Source organism: Strigops habroptila, chromosome 4, assembly GCF_004027225.2.
Source record: "Strigops habroptila isolate Jane chromosome 4, bStrHab1.2.pri, whole genome shotgun sequence".
Taxonomy (NCBI): Eukaryota; Metazoa; Chordata; class Aves; order Psittaciformes; family Psittacidae; genus Strigops; species Strigops habroptila.
In genome coordinates, this window is record NC_046358.1 from 77841101 (window position 1) to 77855911 (window position 14811).

The 14811-nt window shown below is 39.7% G+C and overlaps 1 protein-coding gene across 2 annotated transcripts in view; it reads left to right on the forward strand.

Moving 5' to 3' along the window:
• Nucleotides 1-9340, forward strand: part of LOC115606543 (acyl-coenzyme A synthetase ACSM3, mitochondrial-like) — a 12423-nt gene extending 3083 nt beyond the window's left edge. Inside the window, exons 3-14 of one of the 2 annotated variants that reach the window (XM_030482640.1) lie at nucleotides 551-761; nucleotides 1174-1381; nucleotides 1782-1925; nucleotides 2687-2843; nucleotides 3439-3518; nucleotides 4170-4293; nucleotides 4810-4890; nucleotides 5004-5105; nucleotides 5419-5546; nucleotides 6215-6314; nucleotides 7040-7159; nucleotides 7994-9340. In XM_030482640.1, the coding sequence (XP_030338500.1) occupies nucleotides 551-761; nucleotides 1174-1381; nucleotides 1782-1925; nucleotides 2687-2843; nucleotides 3439-3518; nucleotides 4170-4293; nucleotides 4810-4890; nucleotides 5004-5105; nucleotides 5419-5546; nucleotides 6215-6314; nucleotides 7040-7159; nucleotides 7994-8080 (1542 nt within the window). In that variant the 3' untranslated portion in view covers nucleotides 8081-9340. The remainder of the gene's footprint in view (nucleotides 1-550; nucleotides 762-1173; nucleotides 1382-1781; nucleotides 1926-2686; nucleotides 2844-3438; nucleotides 3519-4169; nucleotides 4294-4809; nucleotides 4891-5003; nucleotides 5106-5418; nucleotides 5547-6214; nucleotides 6315-7039; nucleotides 7160-7993) is intronic. The other variant, XM_030482641.1, reaches the window with a different exon arrangement.
• The last annotated feature ends 5471 nt before the right edge of the window (nucleotides 9341-14811 follow it).

A 14811-nucleotide genomic window follows, 5' to 3' on the forward strand; every position in this document is an offset into this window, starting at 1 on the left:
ATAATGTAACAATAGCATTGCATGCAAGGGAAAACTCTCCCACAGATGTTTTAATTGGCTTGTTCCAAAGTGCATTCTGCATTTGTTCAAATGCCCTGTATGTAAAGACCAGTTAACTCTCCTCTTCCTGATAGTGTCATCCTTTCGTTTCATTTTGTCCTCTGCCTGTGCTGCTTATGTTTAATAGTGCTCCACAACTCCATCCAGAATATCAGGAGTAGTATGTGAAGTATTTCCTGTTATCTGTTACTTTGTAGGAGCATTAATGCTGAGCATAACGTTTAAAGTGAAACAGGCTAGACTAGGCCTTGAGCCTGGAAGCAGTTTGGCTGGTAAACATTTCAGGTTCAGAAAAGGAGAATTTATTGGGAATATCTGAGCTTGATCCATAGCAAATCTTGATCCATCAAGGAAAAAGCTAAAAATAATAGTTTATATGCCAGTTGTGAAACAATACCTGCAGATATTCCATATTTGCAGATATTTGTGCATTATAATTTCATAGTGTTTCAGAAGAAATGTTTTGGGTTTGGATCCCTATGTTTTGTAGGCTGGAAAAAGACCATCAAACCCTGCCTTTTGGTGGATAAATGGAGAAGGCGAAGAAGTGAAGTGGAGCTTTGAGGAGCTGGGGTTCCTCTCTCGGAAAGTGGCAAATGCACTGACTAAAGTATGTGGACTGCAGAAGGGGGACAGAATTGTTGTGATCCTGCCACGAGTCCCAGAATGGTGGCTGGTAACTGTGGCTTGCATGCGAGCAGGTCAGTGAGCATATCTGAGACTGGTAAAACTGATTAATGCAAATTGGTTGAGAGGATCAAGAATTTAATATGGTTTGTAAAGAAAAAGTAATATAATAATCTAGGGAGTGTCCTAGCTATGCAGGCAGTCCTGCAGGATTTGCACTAGGTGCTGTGGGAAAAGTGGCCTGTGCAGGAGGCATGGAGGTGAAAGAAGTCGGGGAAGAGCCATGGTAGTCACCAGACAGGTCCACATTTCATTACTTACAGGAGAGCACAAGCAGCTCCATTACTCCACTATAACTTTTTGGCTTGGGAATGCCAGGGCAAGTTAATCTCAGAGGTCAGTTTAGGAAGAGTTAATAGCTTAGGTTCTCAGAAAAGGATCAGATGTAAAAAATGCTATCCCAAATTAACTTTACTGCTCTTCCAGGAATTGTCTTACTTCCAGGAATATCCCAGTTATCAGCCAAAGACATATTATATCGACTCCAGGCGTCAAAAGCCACATGCATCATTACTGACAACACACTGACTTCTGCTGTGGACTCAGTGGCATCTGAGTGTCAGTTTCTGAAAACCAAGCTAATCGTGTCCAAAGGCAGTAGGGAGGGATGGCTCAACTTCACTGACCTGTACAGGTGAGTATGAGTTAGACACACTGCAGTCATGATGCAGAAAGCAGACCTGTTCTCCACAAGTGCTCATTTACAAGTATTCAATGACTACAAATACGCATCAAATGCCAGCATTAAGGTATTAATAGTGACAGCTTGATGGCTGATCCACATCAGTTGTTTACTAACAGCGGTCTTGTTCTGGGCAGTTTCTATCCTGTTCTTAAGGGGAAGTCTATCTTTGAGGAAGTGTTATTTGAGGAAGTGACATTATTTTAGTCTAATTTGGTGAAAAGCTTCTGTGAAGCTTTTTTATTTGGGGTAGGAGTTCTGCAACATGCAATACTTAATTACATTCTGAAGCCTATGTAAAGTAACCATTGAATTATTTGCATTATTGATTATTGCATTCTCTGTTTTAAAGAAACCAATCTGCTGACCATTCCTGTGTCAAAACAAGGATTCAAGACTCGATGATTATCTTCTTTACCAGTGGAACCACAGGTTCTCCAAAGATGGCTGAACATTCCCAGGGTAGTCTTGGTTTCAGACCCCTTTTAAGTGAAAGGTATGAAAGGTCTGAGCCTGGTTGAACTTGGGGTAATTGAAGCTGCATAGTTGAACTGATGAAAAATTACTGAATAAGAAATACCAATGTATGGCTCTAGCCCTTCTCTCTCTGAAATTGGACTAGAAACTCCAGCAGATTTCTAGGGCAGTAGGATCACCCCCAATGTTCCCATTTTTCAATGAATATTTGTTACCCTTTCTTTAGAGTGATTCAAAGGGCAGCCATCAGCTGGAAATACTTCAGTGCAAAGAACCAATATATACCATGCTGTTTGAGCTGCAAAATGCTTGGTGATGTGTAGATGAAGAGAGACAGAGTCTATGTTGTTTGCACAGATCATCCTGTCCCTGAGCCTTAGCACTGAAATACCTGGTGTCTAACAGAGCATCCATCAATGCTGCTGCTTCAGCCCTATCTTCTTACCTAGTGGAAAGTCACTTTACTGAAAGAAATTCAGACTCCTCTCTTTCCCTTACTCTATCTTATGTTATGACTGACATCATATATGTATGATGTATGTGTGTGTGTATATTTATGCAAACGTATAGTTAGGTGCCCTTTTATCCTAGAGCTAGCTTATAAAACAAGCTTATTCAGAGCACCCAGTGCACATGTATCTTGTCAGAAATCTTAGGCTTACTGGTTTTTAGGTTTGGGATTTGGTTTTTTTTTTTAGTTTTCTTTCTTTGTGGTTTAGGTGAGGGTGTTAAGCAAAAAATTTTCATTATCTTTTTGATCTTTTTTTTCTGCTATATCAGGTATTGGTTGGATTTGACTCCCTCAGATGTGATATGGAGCACAGCAGATACTGGATGGATAGTAGCTTCACTGGCATCTGTTTTTGATCCCTGGGTTTTTGGATCCTGCATCTTTGTACATAAGCTACCACGGGTTGAATCAGCAGCCGTCCTAAATGTAAAGAAAAACTCACGGAGATGTGTTAATCTGCAAAAAGGGCACAAAAAAAAAAATTCTTAGCAGCATCTGTAGATTTTGTGAGGGTTGTGTCCATAGTTGTGTTTGAAATGCTGTATCTGTTGTATAAAGCCCCTACTTGCATCTTTGATGTATGCAGAAGGGGCCAAACCTGCCGTTCATTCACACGTTTTGCTTATAGTTGGTGAGTATGTGAATGAAAATCATCCAAAAGCAGCACTAATTGCTGGTATTAGTGCAGACTGAAACCTAAGTGTTCTTCTGCCCATGCTGACCAAAATGAAAGTGAAAACCTTACCTATAATGTAGACAGAGGGGCCTATTCTGGCCATGCTCCAAGCTGTGTGGTCTGAGCGTCATGTAGACATGTTAGCATGGGATTTTGTCCTACCAAATATACTGAGAATCTATGCATATTACACTAACTGTAGGAGGGTTTCTTACCCAACAGAGTGTATGCTTTTCCATAGAAAGGGGAGCTACATCTGCCCACTAGATCACCTGCTCACTATACATCTACAAGGCAGTTTTATGTAGGAGCTTCATATGTCCATCTTGTTGTTTAACTCACTAGACTCTCTGCAGATTCCCTATCGACACAGTGGTTAGTGCTCCCACATTGTTCCGCATGCTGGTACAAAATGATCTTTCCAGGTATGTCAATAATTTACTCGTATTTAATTTATCCTAACCAAACTTTACTGATCTCCCAAATCTAGCTGCTTGACCAAAAATAGGTAATAGTTTAGTTTAAAATATCCTTCACGAAAAGACTGTCATAGCAAATTTCATAATTTTCAACTACTGAATTAATTTTCCATGCTTTGGGAAGGACTGTCATCCTAGAAAGCGAGTGTCAGCATATCTGAGAGGGAGTGACTTCTTGTGGCAGTTGTACATCATCCCCTGCTCCAGATCCTGCTGCCTGCCACTGCTCCTTCCTCCCCTCTTGCACTTTCTCACTTGGGCTGTTGCAGAGGGTCAGCAGACAGGGCCCTGGCTCAGCAGATTGCTCTGTGGTTAGTTATAGGCATGTCCTCAAATCCCAGCTGACTTCAGCAAAAAATTTACTTTATTTTTTATGTGTGTTTAATTCTGACTGCTACTACTCAGAGTTTTGAGCACAGACTGATAGCCTTGCTGTATCAGGAGCTGAAGGATCAGGAATCCTCTGATTTCTCCACTTCATGGGACTAACTTTCCCAGTAAACAGCTCTCCAGTATTGTTTGTTTATAGTTGCATGCTCCTTGTCTTGCCCAGTAAATTAAAGTACTCTTTCTTTTGGTTTTTAACTCCCTGTGAAGCTACAAATTCATGAACCTGAAGCGCTGCGTGAGTGGAGGGGAGCCACTCAACCCAGAAGTCATGGAGCAGTGGAAAAGCAAGACTGGGCTGGACATCCATGAAGTATATGGGCAGACTGAAATGGTACATCTGTAGGGTCAATATTCGGTTGAATCTTTATAATTTCTTTTTGCTGCATGATGCTTTATGGTTTGTTTTGAAAGAACACAGCCTGTTTCTTCCTTGATGTTTCTGTGAATGGTTCAGTAACCTCACCCCGATAACCTCTGAAAGAAACGATTTCATGGTGCTCCTCACAGAACCTGCCAGAAACATGGATTGCTGGGAGGAAATGTGTTAATTTCCATATATGTCCTTAAGCAAATTCCAAGAGACAGGGACAGGCAAGAGGGCAGAGTCTGACTCTTAAGGAAGGAGACTGCTTAGCAGAGGGCATTAATTCTTTGCGGATAATGGAAGAGAATTCTTTTCGGGAGTTTCTTGATTTTGCTTATCTGTACCATATAGCTCTGACATACAGGATCCTATGAATCTTAATTCCTTATTTTGGAATTACTCTAGAAAGTACATTTAATGAATTGAATATAAATGAGGCAGTTTTCTATTGTAAAACATTGGTTTGATTTTGATTTTTTTCAGGGAATAATCTGCTCTGTTTTTAAAGGAATGAAGGTTAAACCTGGATCAATGGGAAAGGCAGCTCCCCTTTATGATGTTCAGGTTTGTCGGCTGCTCTTAAATTCTTTCATAGGGTTTTTTGTTTGGTTGGTTTTGGGTTTGTTTTGGGTTTGATTTTCCCATAGGACTAAAATGCATGTTGTTTTTCATTCTAGATCGTAGACAAAAATGCTAATGTTCTGCCTCCAGGACAACAGGGGGAAATTGCTGTCAGAAGCAGACCTATAAAACCACTTGGTTTTTTCTCTGGATATGTAGTAAGGACTTTATTTTATTCTCACCACCACTGATCTCTCCAGTTGCATAGTGGCTCAAAAGGCTGAATATTTTTCACCAGTTTATTATGTATTACCAGAGTAATTTGTTTGTTTGGATTGGTGGATGTTAGAACAAGGAAGAGAAGAGTTTGCTCAAGATTGAGTTAAAATTTTATAGCAGTATCAGTACAATTCTTGAACATCCTTGACTGAAAAAATGAGTTTCAGTGCATTTAATGTTATGTGTGTTACAGCATAATGTGTGGGTAATGCATGTTCAAAATCTAAACTACTGTTTGTAAACCACTTTGAGGATAACCCTAAGAAAACCGCAGAAACTGAACGTGGGGATTTTTATGTCACTGGAGACAGAGGGATTATGGATGAAGATGGATATTTTCAGTTCATTGGAAGAGATGATGACATCATCATTTCTTCAGGGTCAGTTTGCACACTTCCTTTCTAAATCTACCATTGTATAATCTTACATGTTGGTTCCTGGTGAGCTTCTGACATGATAATTCTCTGATGAATTCTTGATTTAGGAATACTTGCTTTTATTATTAGCTTTTCATGGACCTGCAGCACCATCTTGGTGATGTCAGTGGCATCTCTATCCATTTCGCCTGCAACATCTCCTCTGTTTCAACAAAATGTGAAGACTGCCATTGGCAGAGGAGGGATTTTAATCTAGTTTGGGGTTTTAACTAAAATTGAAGGACATCTCTATCAAAAGAGCATTTTAAACGTTTTATTTTTAACATGGTGGAATGAAACAATTTTATATTGTATGATGTGATACCATAACATGACATCAGGTGGTATTGCAGACCCCAGCTATCAGGCTGGGATGGAGCTCCAGTCTAGGAGCTGCAAGGAAAGGGGAGAAACAGGAGAGGTATGCACAGCCCCAGCAGTCCTCTACGACATGACCACCATGGAATGCTCCTACTTTCTAACACAGCCAACCTTCCCATTCTGCCTGAGGTTTCTGTAGTTGGTTGTTGGTTTGTTTTAGGCTTTATTCTGCAATATGACCATTAAAACCCATTTGGTACTGGTTTTCCAGCTGATAAAGCCAAATCCTACTTTTTTCTTTCCTTACCTAGATATCGCATTGGGCCATTTGAAGTAGAGAATGCCCTGATAGAACATGCAGCAGTAGCAGAAACAGCTGTTGTCAGCAGCCCAGATCCCCTTAGAGGAGAGGTAATGATGCTGAGCAGTGGTGGGGGAAGCAGTATGTTTGTTTAAATATATAATTTTATAAAGCAGTTCCTACTTTACTGAGTAATGTACAGCTCTAAGGCAGTCATGACATCACGGATAATCCTGCTTGGGATGACAGGCAAAATCCCTTCTTATTTACATGCCTTTGCTCTTAGTTTATTTTCATCCCAAGAAGGTCTTCTCTGGAGAATATTACAGTGATGTTTACTTTACTCTTGTTGTTAAGCACTTGTCTGTACACTGAAATAGTCTTTTTTGGCTGTCTTGGCATAACCAAAGTTATACTGTAACTAGCATTAGCTAGTTACATGTATGTAACTAGCATACTGTAACTAGCATTAGAAAGCACAGTCCTGTGCTGGAATGATAAGGGCCTCCTGTCCCCAGTGTGAACTTCAGGGAGAAACAAAATGTCCCTCAGCTTCAGGGAGAACTCTACAGAGACACCTCTTATTACTCCTCCTCCTTGATGCCTGCTGAGAAGACAGAGCAAATGCTCTTGCTTTGTAATGAGGGAAGAAAAACTCTACTTTCAACTTTCCCTTCTGTGAAAGCTGGGCACAGTCATTTCTTACATTGTGCTGGCTTCTCTGCTCCTCCCTTTTGCATGTCATGAGACTGAGCAGTACTACTCACTGGTAACCTGTGTATCAGCTTTTAAAAATGCATGGTGTTAGATCACTTCTGTTGACCTTTCCTTACAGGTTGTGAAAGCATTTGTGGTCCTGTCCCCAACTTTTTCATCCAGTGATTTAGAGAGCTTAACCTGTGACTTGCAGGAGCATGTCAAGAAAACTACTGCTCCATATAAATACCCCAGAAAGGTAAATGCTTCTGAGGAGGTCACTCAGGTCACCCGTCTGTAAATCTCACAGAATTACTATTTGGATTTTCATGATTGACCTGAAAGAGACAGTGGTAAAGATTCAGCTAAAGCCCTGGCTCCAGAAAATCTTTCCTAAATGACATTAGCTTACTTTGGTTTTCATGCATTTGAGTTAAGTGTTTGTTTAAACCTCTCAAAAATTTCTAAGCTTCATATAATGTCCTAGTTAGCTCTGCATATTTTAAGTCAGACTTACAATCATAATTCTCCATTTTGTATTTAATCTTCAACTGAGCACTCTCTAGTGGCTTTAGGGTAGTATCTGACTGAATCTGAATAAGTTTTTATCTACTGCTTCTCACAGTTAATAAGGAAGAGGAAAGCCCAGGAGGATACACTTGGTGTTTCTCAGTAATCCCAGCCCTACAGGAAAAGAGCTGCTAGCAGTGCCCGAGTTCGCTTGTGCATAACTCATAGGAACTAAAGACCATAAAGACTTTGTGCCAATAACATCTCTTTTTTCTTCTTTTTTATCGTCTCTGACTTCTGATACCATTTAGGTATCAGTGACTGATGTTACAGTACTGATGTTACAGTACTCAGTTTGGTTAGCTGGGAGGCAGCTACACAGGTCTTTGGCCATCTAGGAAGCCAAAGAAATTGTTTGACAAATGGCACAATATGCTGCTTTGATTCGGCTTGCACTTGATCCTTTACGCAAGCAGTTCTTACTGATAGGAGTCCTCTTAGTTTTCCACATATGCTGAGAGCTACTCTTGGAAAACCAACTCTGTAGAACTTGCTACGTTGTTGTCTGTCTTTTTTTGTTTAGGTGGAGTTTGTCCGAGAGCTGCCAAAGACAGTCACTGGGAAGATCAAGAGGAATGAATTAAGAAAGAAAGAGTGGGGACGGATCTAGCATTGCTTGGAAATTAACAGAACTTCTTTAATTCCATTAACACTGTACACATTTCTCTGATGTAACTGCCTTCCTCTTTTTTGTTAAACAGCTGAGCATCAAAAGCTATAGATGACACCAAGATGTGATGTCTGCACTTGCTTGCAAAGTGTCAGTACCACTGTTTCAGTTCCCCAAGCACTGCTGGAAAAGGGAACAAATGATACAACTCCCTTCTAGTCCCGGATGTCCATAGGTTCACCAGAATTTGGCTGGTGACCCATCTCTTTTAGATGGCATTCAAGATGAGTGAAGAGATATTGCTGAGATCGGTTGTCTAGCTCAAAGCTGCAGAAAAGGCAGGCATGGATTTGAGTGGTTCAGATGCCCTGTACTTAAATGCAGTGTGTTTAATCTGAATGCAGCCCTCCTATCATTTACTGAAGATGGAAAGACTCCTCTTTATTGATACCACCATAAACCTTTCTTGATTAATACATATGTTGATGATAAGCAGTGCTAGCTTCTCTTGTACTTTATCCACAAATACTCCCTCATGCAGAAGTAACTTCATTGTGCCCTTCTGTTCTGATCTTTGCACACAATGGACAAAACTCCTGTACCACTTCTGGTGGTCTTTAAAATGAAGTTTGTTGTTGGGCAGGTGACCCAATTTGTAAAACAAACCATGGTTCTTTGCCATAGTAGACACTTGCTACAGGACCAGTCTATTTCTGCAGTCACTTAGAGGTGAAACCAGTGAAAAACATTCCTTGGTCTGGTTTGGATGGTCACATCATTGTTTAACATTTAACTCTGAGCTTCATGAAGAAGCATGTACCAAGTGTACACACCCTTACTTCTTACAATGGCATGGGCAATAGTGGGACAGACTTCAAGGCAATATAGGTTCTTAGCCGTTCATCCTGGAGTTTTGTGGGATTTGTTTGGGTTTTTTTAATTTCATTTGCTGGCACAAATTTTCATTATTTGGCAAAAGCATCTCCAGCCTTAGAGTCCTCTTCTGTTCATTAAGTAAGAAGAAATTGCTGGATAACAATAGCATCTTTACGCAGCAAAGAAGGGCTTTTGCAGTTGCATCTCACTGCCTGGAGTTCTGTGTCTGTTGCAGCTGTAAAGTGAGATTTGGAGAATTCTAATTTTGAGAAAGGAAAATATTTTATTTCTTGAGAATGGACACTTCTGTCAGTAGAACAATTTCTGTACTAGCAACTGCTTGAAATGAAAGCAGTTGTCAATAAACACATTTACTTCACTCTTTTTGACAGTAGCTTCATTTTTTGTAATTCTTAATATTACAGAGAAGTTTTAAAACACTATTTCACTCCTAGGTTTTCTAGGAGCATTAGATTATATGATTATAAAACTGATCATTAGTTTCTTGAAGGCACTTGTTTGGGTATGTCACTTATTGCTGTCTCAAGGTCCTTTCTGTACCCAGTTCAGTTTCCTTTAACAGCCATGTACTCGTGGGCCTTCGAAGGACTCTACATCTTTTAGATGTTTCTGCTTGGTTTTAAACAAACAAGTGTTTAAAAACAACAAAAAGTGGACAAAACAACAAAAAGTCTGCAAAAAGTGGGATGATGAACAAGTGTACAAACTGGAATTCAGAGCACCTGGAAGCTCCCCTTGTATCTGCAGTTAGCTGTTTGGGCAGATAAACTCCAGTGATGTCTAAGGATTAGGAAGTTTTGGGGGTTTTTTCCCCTCACCAAATTTAAGGACCTAAAATCAAGCAACTAAATTGAGAGTCGGGAAAGTTCAGAACCTTAAAAGAAAAGGTCTGAATCAAACTACCACACTGAAGACCGGAGCTTTACCGCTGATTTCAGTGGGCTCATTGGAATAATGTGCCCCAGGCTTCAATGCTAGGACTGTCACCTACGGTAATCCCTTCCTTATTTGACCATAGAAACTGGGTTTCTGTTGTGCCATAGTACCCATGTTTTTGCATGAACAGTCTAGGGTCAAAGTCAAGCAGACTGACAGGTTATTCATGCCACGTGCTGTGGCTCTAGGCTGTGAGGTGCTCTGCTTCATGCTACAGCAACCTCTTATTAGCAGTACTCAGTACACTTTTCTGTCTCGTGTTTAAGGTAGATTGTTTACTTCTTCTCCTATGCCCAGAAGAAGAGAATTGACAATACATTTCCTCTGGTCCATGAAGAATGATTTCAGAGGCACAGGCTTGCAGCTACAAGCAATTGAAAGCAAAGTAAATCTCTGTAGCATATGTCTGTCTTCTGGAGCAATGAAGTTTGAAGCTTGACTGGATTGTATCATTCTGGCTGAAAAATATGATTTTCAGTAGACTAGCCTTTCCCTTTGAGACCTCCTCTCCTTCCCCCTTACAGCCCAGCTTTGTAGTACATGCTTTATGTTGCATGTATCTATATACTGTGTGTTTATAAAATTGCTCTGCTTGCATTAGTAAAAAAGTTAATATTTAGTTTTATGTCTAGAGGTCCTTTATACATTTCCAGAATGTGTTTGGAACTTGGTCTTGCAGATTTGCTGGAGGATGATTTTTATGACTTTGTGTGTGTTATTTTAGCCAGTCCATTGAGCAGGAGCATTTTATAAGTGATCTACAACTTCATCTCCTTTCCAGCAATACAAAAAGTTTGAATAAAGGTGCAGCCATGAGGTGAGTTTGGTTTTAGTTATTCATAAGGCAGTTATTATGCTAATAGTCGATCTGTCCACCCATAAGAATAAAAAAGATACAATTTATAAATGAAATGAATGTAAGCATATCTGTGTGAGAAGGGTTCATTATTGAAAAGATCAATTAGAGAAGGCGTAATTAGCCAAGTTTGGCCATTACATTCAAGTGTTAGATTTAAGATGCAGACCAGAACTCACCATCAGTATCTGAGCTTCATCAGCTATGGCAGAGCAACAGAGTCCAGCAGCTGCTTGTTTCTTAAGGGGTTCCTTTACAGTCCTAAAATCCAAAATAAAGTTATCTTCAAGCACAATCTCACAGGCTTCTAGTGAGTGTAGAAAATAAAATCCCCCGTGAGAGCAAGAATTTGTTTAATGTGATTCTACCAGAAGAAAAGTGAGCAAAATAAGCTTGTGGTCAAACCTTGCTCTTGCAGCTCCATCTGCCAAGGAGCCCATGCTCTGCATAGGTCCATACACTCAAATCAGATTCCCCTTGAGAGAGGGAAGCTGCAAGCACCACAGTCCTCTGCTTTTTTAAGCCCTCTGTGAGTGCCACACATATTGGATAAATGGGCTCAATCAGAGAAGGTAACACGCTTCACCTCTTTAATTCAAGTATTTACACTTGCTTCCAGTGGGTGATACAGCATACGGGTATGTTTCCAAAAAATGCTTATCTCAGCCTTTTATGATACTTTCATAAAAGATCAGTATTTGTTTCCCTGTGGTACTTCCTAGGCAAGTGCAGTGAGGTGCAGAGGTGAGGTTATTTGCTGGGCAAGGGGCCAGGCATTCATAGCTAGATTGTTTAAACCTTATTGCCTCTTATTATAGTCAGACTGGCTAGCTCTGGATAGAAAGCATTATTTTCTTAGTAAATGAAATAGCAGAAATTTGAAGGAAGCAGAGAGGACTTTGTGTGCTTCCTTTAATCATTTTAAATACTTCTACAGGGTTTTTTCCCTTAACCATGCTTACGATCTGCATCAAAATGACATTAAAGGTAAACCTCTTCCACATGGTGACATGAAGCTACACTCCTGAGAGATTCCTGAAGGAACCAGGCCTGTTAATGAATGGAAAGAGTTGTAAATTGACAATGTCTACATCTCTTAACCCCATTTGTAAATTCTTTTTTCCTGTTAAATGCTTCATTTATAATTTTCTCATCATTACTAAGCTTTGGATGAATCTGAATTTCTCTGATACACTATGGGGTCTGTCTGATACAGGCTGGATAAAATTTGACCATTCTACCTCATTTTCTCCGTGGATTCAGGGATCATGCCTCTTTTCACATGGCTAGCTACAGATGACACAGCAACTACTTTAAATGTAAGAATAAAAAGTGTGTTATCAAAAGCAAAAGCTCTTGTATTAGTTGGTTGTTAATGCATGATGGGAGACAGTGCTCTTGGTAGAGTGGAAATTCAAAACCTCATTCAGCTTTTTGTACAACCCACAGACATATAGATCGATCTAGGGCAAGTCACATCTCTGCAACACCACAGATTCTTTTTCATCAAAAATGAGTAATCAAATCTCCCTCTCCACTGTACACTATCCTGAGGCATGCTCTGCTCCCACCAAATAATGGTGTCACTGTCTGATTTTTGCTTAATGTTTGCTTGTTGGAGCTACCTAAAGCATCTAAGGTGTGTGTGTTGAAAAACAGCTCTGTCTGTAAGGGAAATATTGGCTTGTATTAATATTGTAAAGATGTAGACTGGCATTTTCAAACACATTTTTGTATGTATTTGAAATACATACAAAAGAAGCATGTAACTTCCTTTCGATTTCAGAAAAATTAGGGACACCAACTCCAATGGCTTCTGTGTATTCCAGTGAGATCCTGTACCTTGAAGCAACGTCCCCTAGCTATTCTTAGGAAGACCATTAAGTAAATATGGCTTACCTAGGTCACCTCTCTTCTTTAACGCTGTGAGGACATGATATGGCTGCCCAGACACCAGTGAAGAATTCCTGTGTGCTGGGAATGCCACTATGCTCGCTGTGAGTAGTTTTAAAGCCTATTTCTGGAACTCAACAAATGATAATAAACAGAAAGTTGTCGAGCATCTGGCTTGGTAACTTGTATTTCTATGGGTTTGAAAGAAATATGATTGTAGAAAATTGTGTTATTCATCTTAGTAATTCTGTTGAACATTATTCATGAAGTTAGTGATTTCTGAGTTTTGCCTTACTCTAGCTCTCTCCTTTAGGTGGTAAAAGCTTTTATTGTTCTGTCTCCTGAATTTACATCTCAAGATCCTGATAAATTAGTTCTTCAGCATGTGAAAAAAAGTAACTGCACCTTACAAATATGCAAGAAAGGCAAGTACCACAGAGTTCTGAATATACTAGTAGTTCCTGGCAATACACCCTAAAATTAAAACTTCTCTAATCAAACCTAACAATCAGATAAGAAATACAGTCAGGTTATATTTTGGAATAGTAGTATTTTGCGTTTTTTTTCTCCTGGAACTTCTTTTAATCAGGTTTTTAAATGTAACATTGAGAATCTGACAAACACACACACATCCTTTACATAAGTAAACACTGCTTAGCTGAACATCATAGGCCTATCCTGATAGGATCTGATATTGTCTTCTTATATTGAAACTACAGATGAACCTATATTAGATTTCCCTGTGATTATATACAGGGAAATGAAATGTTCCTTTACCTAATGAAATTGTGTCTATGAGTATAAATATATCCTAATTATTTTAAACAAAAGAATCAGATCCTACAAATTCAATAGTTATAAAATATTAAATGCATTTCTGTACATTTTGAATCACTAACTGAACGGAGAAAGATAATGTTTGGATGTTATAATAACAGAGGGTTTAAATGCTGTAGGATGGGTGAAAGCCTCAGCTGGCAACAGTCAATAGCCTGTCACGTTCCTCAGCAGAGTTATCACAGTTTGCACTGGTTGCAGATTATCAGGATCAAAAGGTATGGCAGGTTTAGAGGAATCTCAGCATGATTTTCACGTCTCATTACTGATGGCAGTGGGCTGTGCAGACAGTATTACAGCTTTTCCAGGTGAGGCAGGACTCAAACTCTAGAGCATCTAGAATGGTTGAAAAGAACCCCAGGGCCTCCAGAGTTAAACATGAATAGTTCATCAGGAGTAGCAGGATAAGCCCCACCTGGCTAAGCAATGATGCACCAGCTCCCACCAGAAGTCTTCAGAAAAGACTTCAGTGTCTGCCTTTGGCTTCCCTCAGTTTCTGCAGGGTTCCACAACCATGATGCAGGGTTTTAAATTTCCCTTTCCTTTTCCTGAGTAACAGCTTTGCCCTGGGAGATCAATTTTTCTCTCCTAGATTGAGTTGGAACAGAGGGAAAACACATTGGGTATTTCAAATGTAATCCCATTTTTTGAGCAGAATAACTAGAAATAGGATTAGATTTTTAAGTGCAATCATTAAAACATGTTGAAAAACGTAATCTGGTCACCATTTCAGAATCTGACTCTTTAAGCGCATTCAGATTTCAAATGTCAGTACTTTTTGGCAAAGTAATGCACTTTGAAGTGATCAGATTGTTCACATAATCCATTTATTCTAGGTCAGTAATAAATTTTTTAACGTAATCTAATTATGACCTTGGGAATTAATTGTTTTTGAAGCAATCTTAAAAATGTAATCCTGGAACAGATTACTGGGTTTTGGTACTGGTCGATGTTGGGTTTTAAACAGATCTGGCTAGATTTTCCCCTGAGCTCTGTTCTAGTGTTTTAAATTGCTCCTTACAGCAGGGAAGGTCTCGCTCAGGAGGTTTTGTCTCTGGTGCAGTCACAGACTTCTCAGTCTATACACTGGGTCTATCAGACTCACCAACATGTTAGTGCAGTTTTGTAATCATAGAACCAACTAGGTTGAAAAAGACCTTTAGGATCATCAGGTCCAGTCATTACCCCAGGACTGCCAAGTCCACCACTAAACCATGTCAAAATCTGAACCTGACCAGGAAAATAAAAGAAGAAACAAACAGGTGGATCAAAACATTTCTATTGGGGGTGTGTGCAGGAGTGTCCAGTGAGC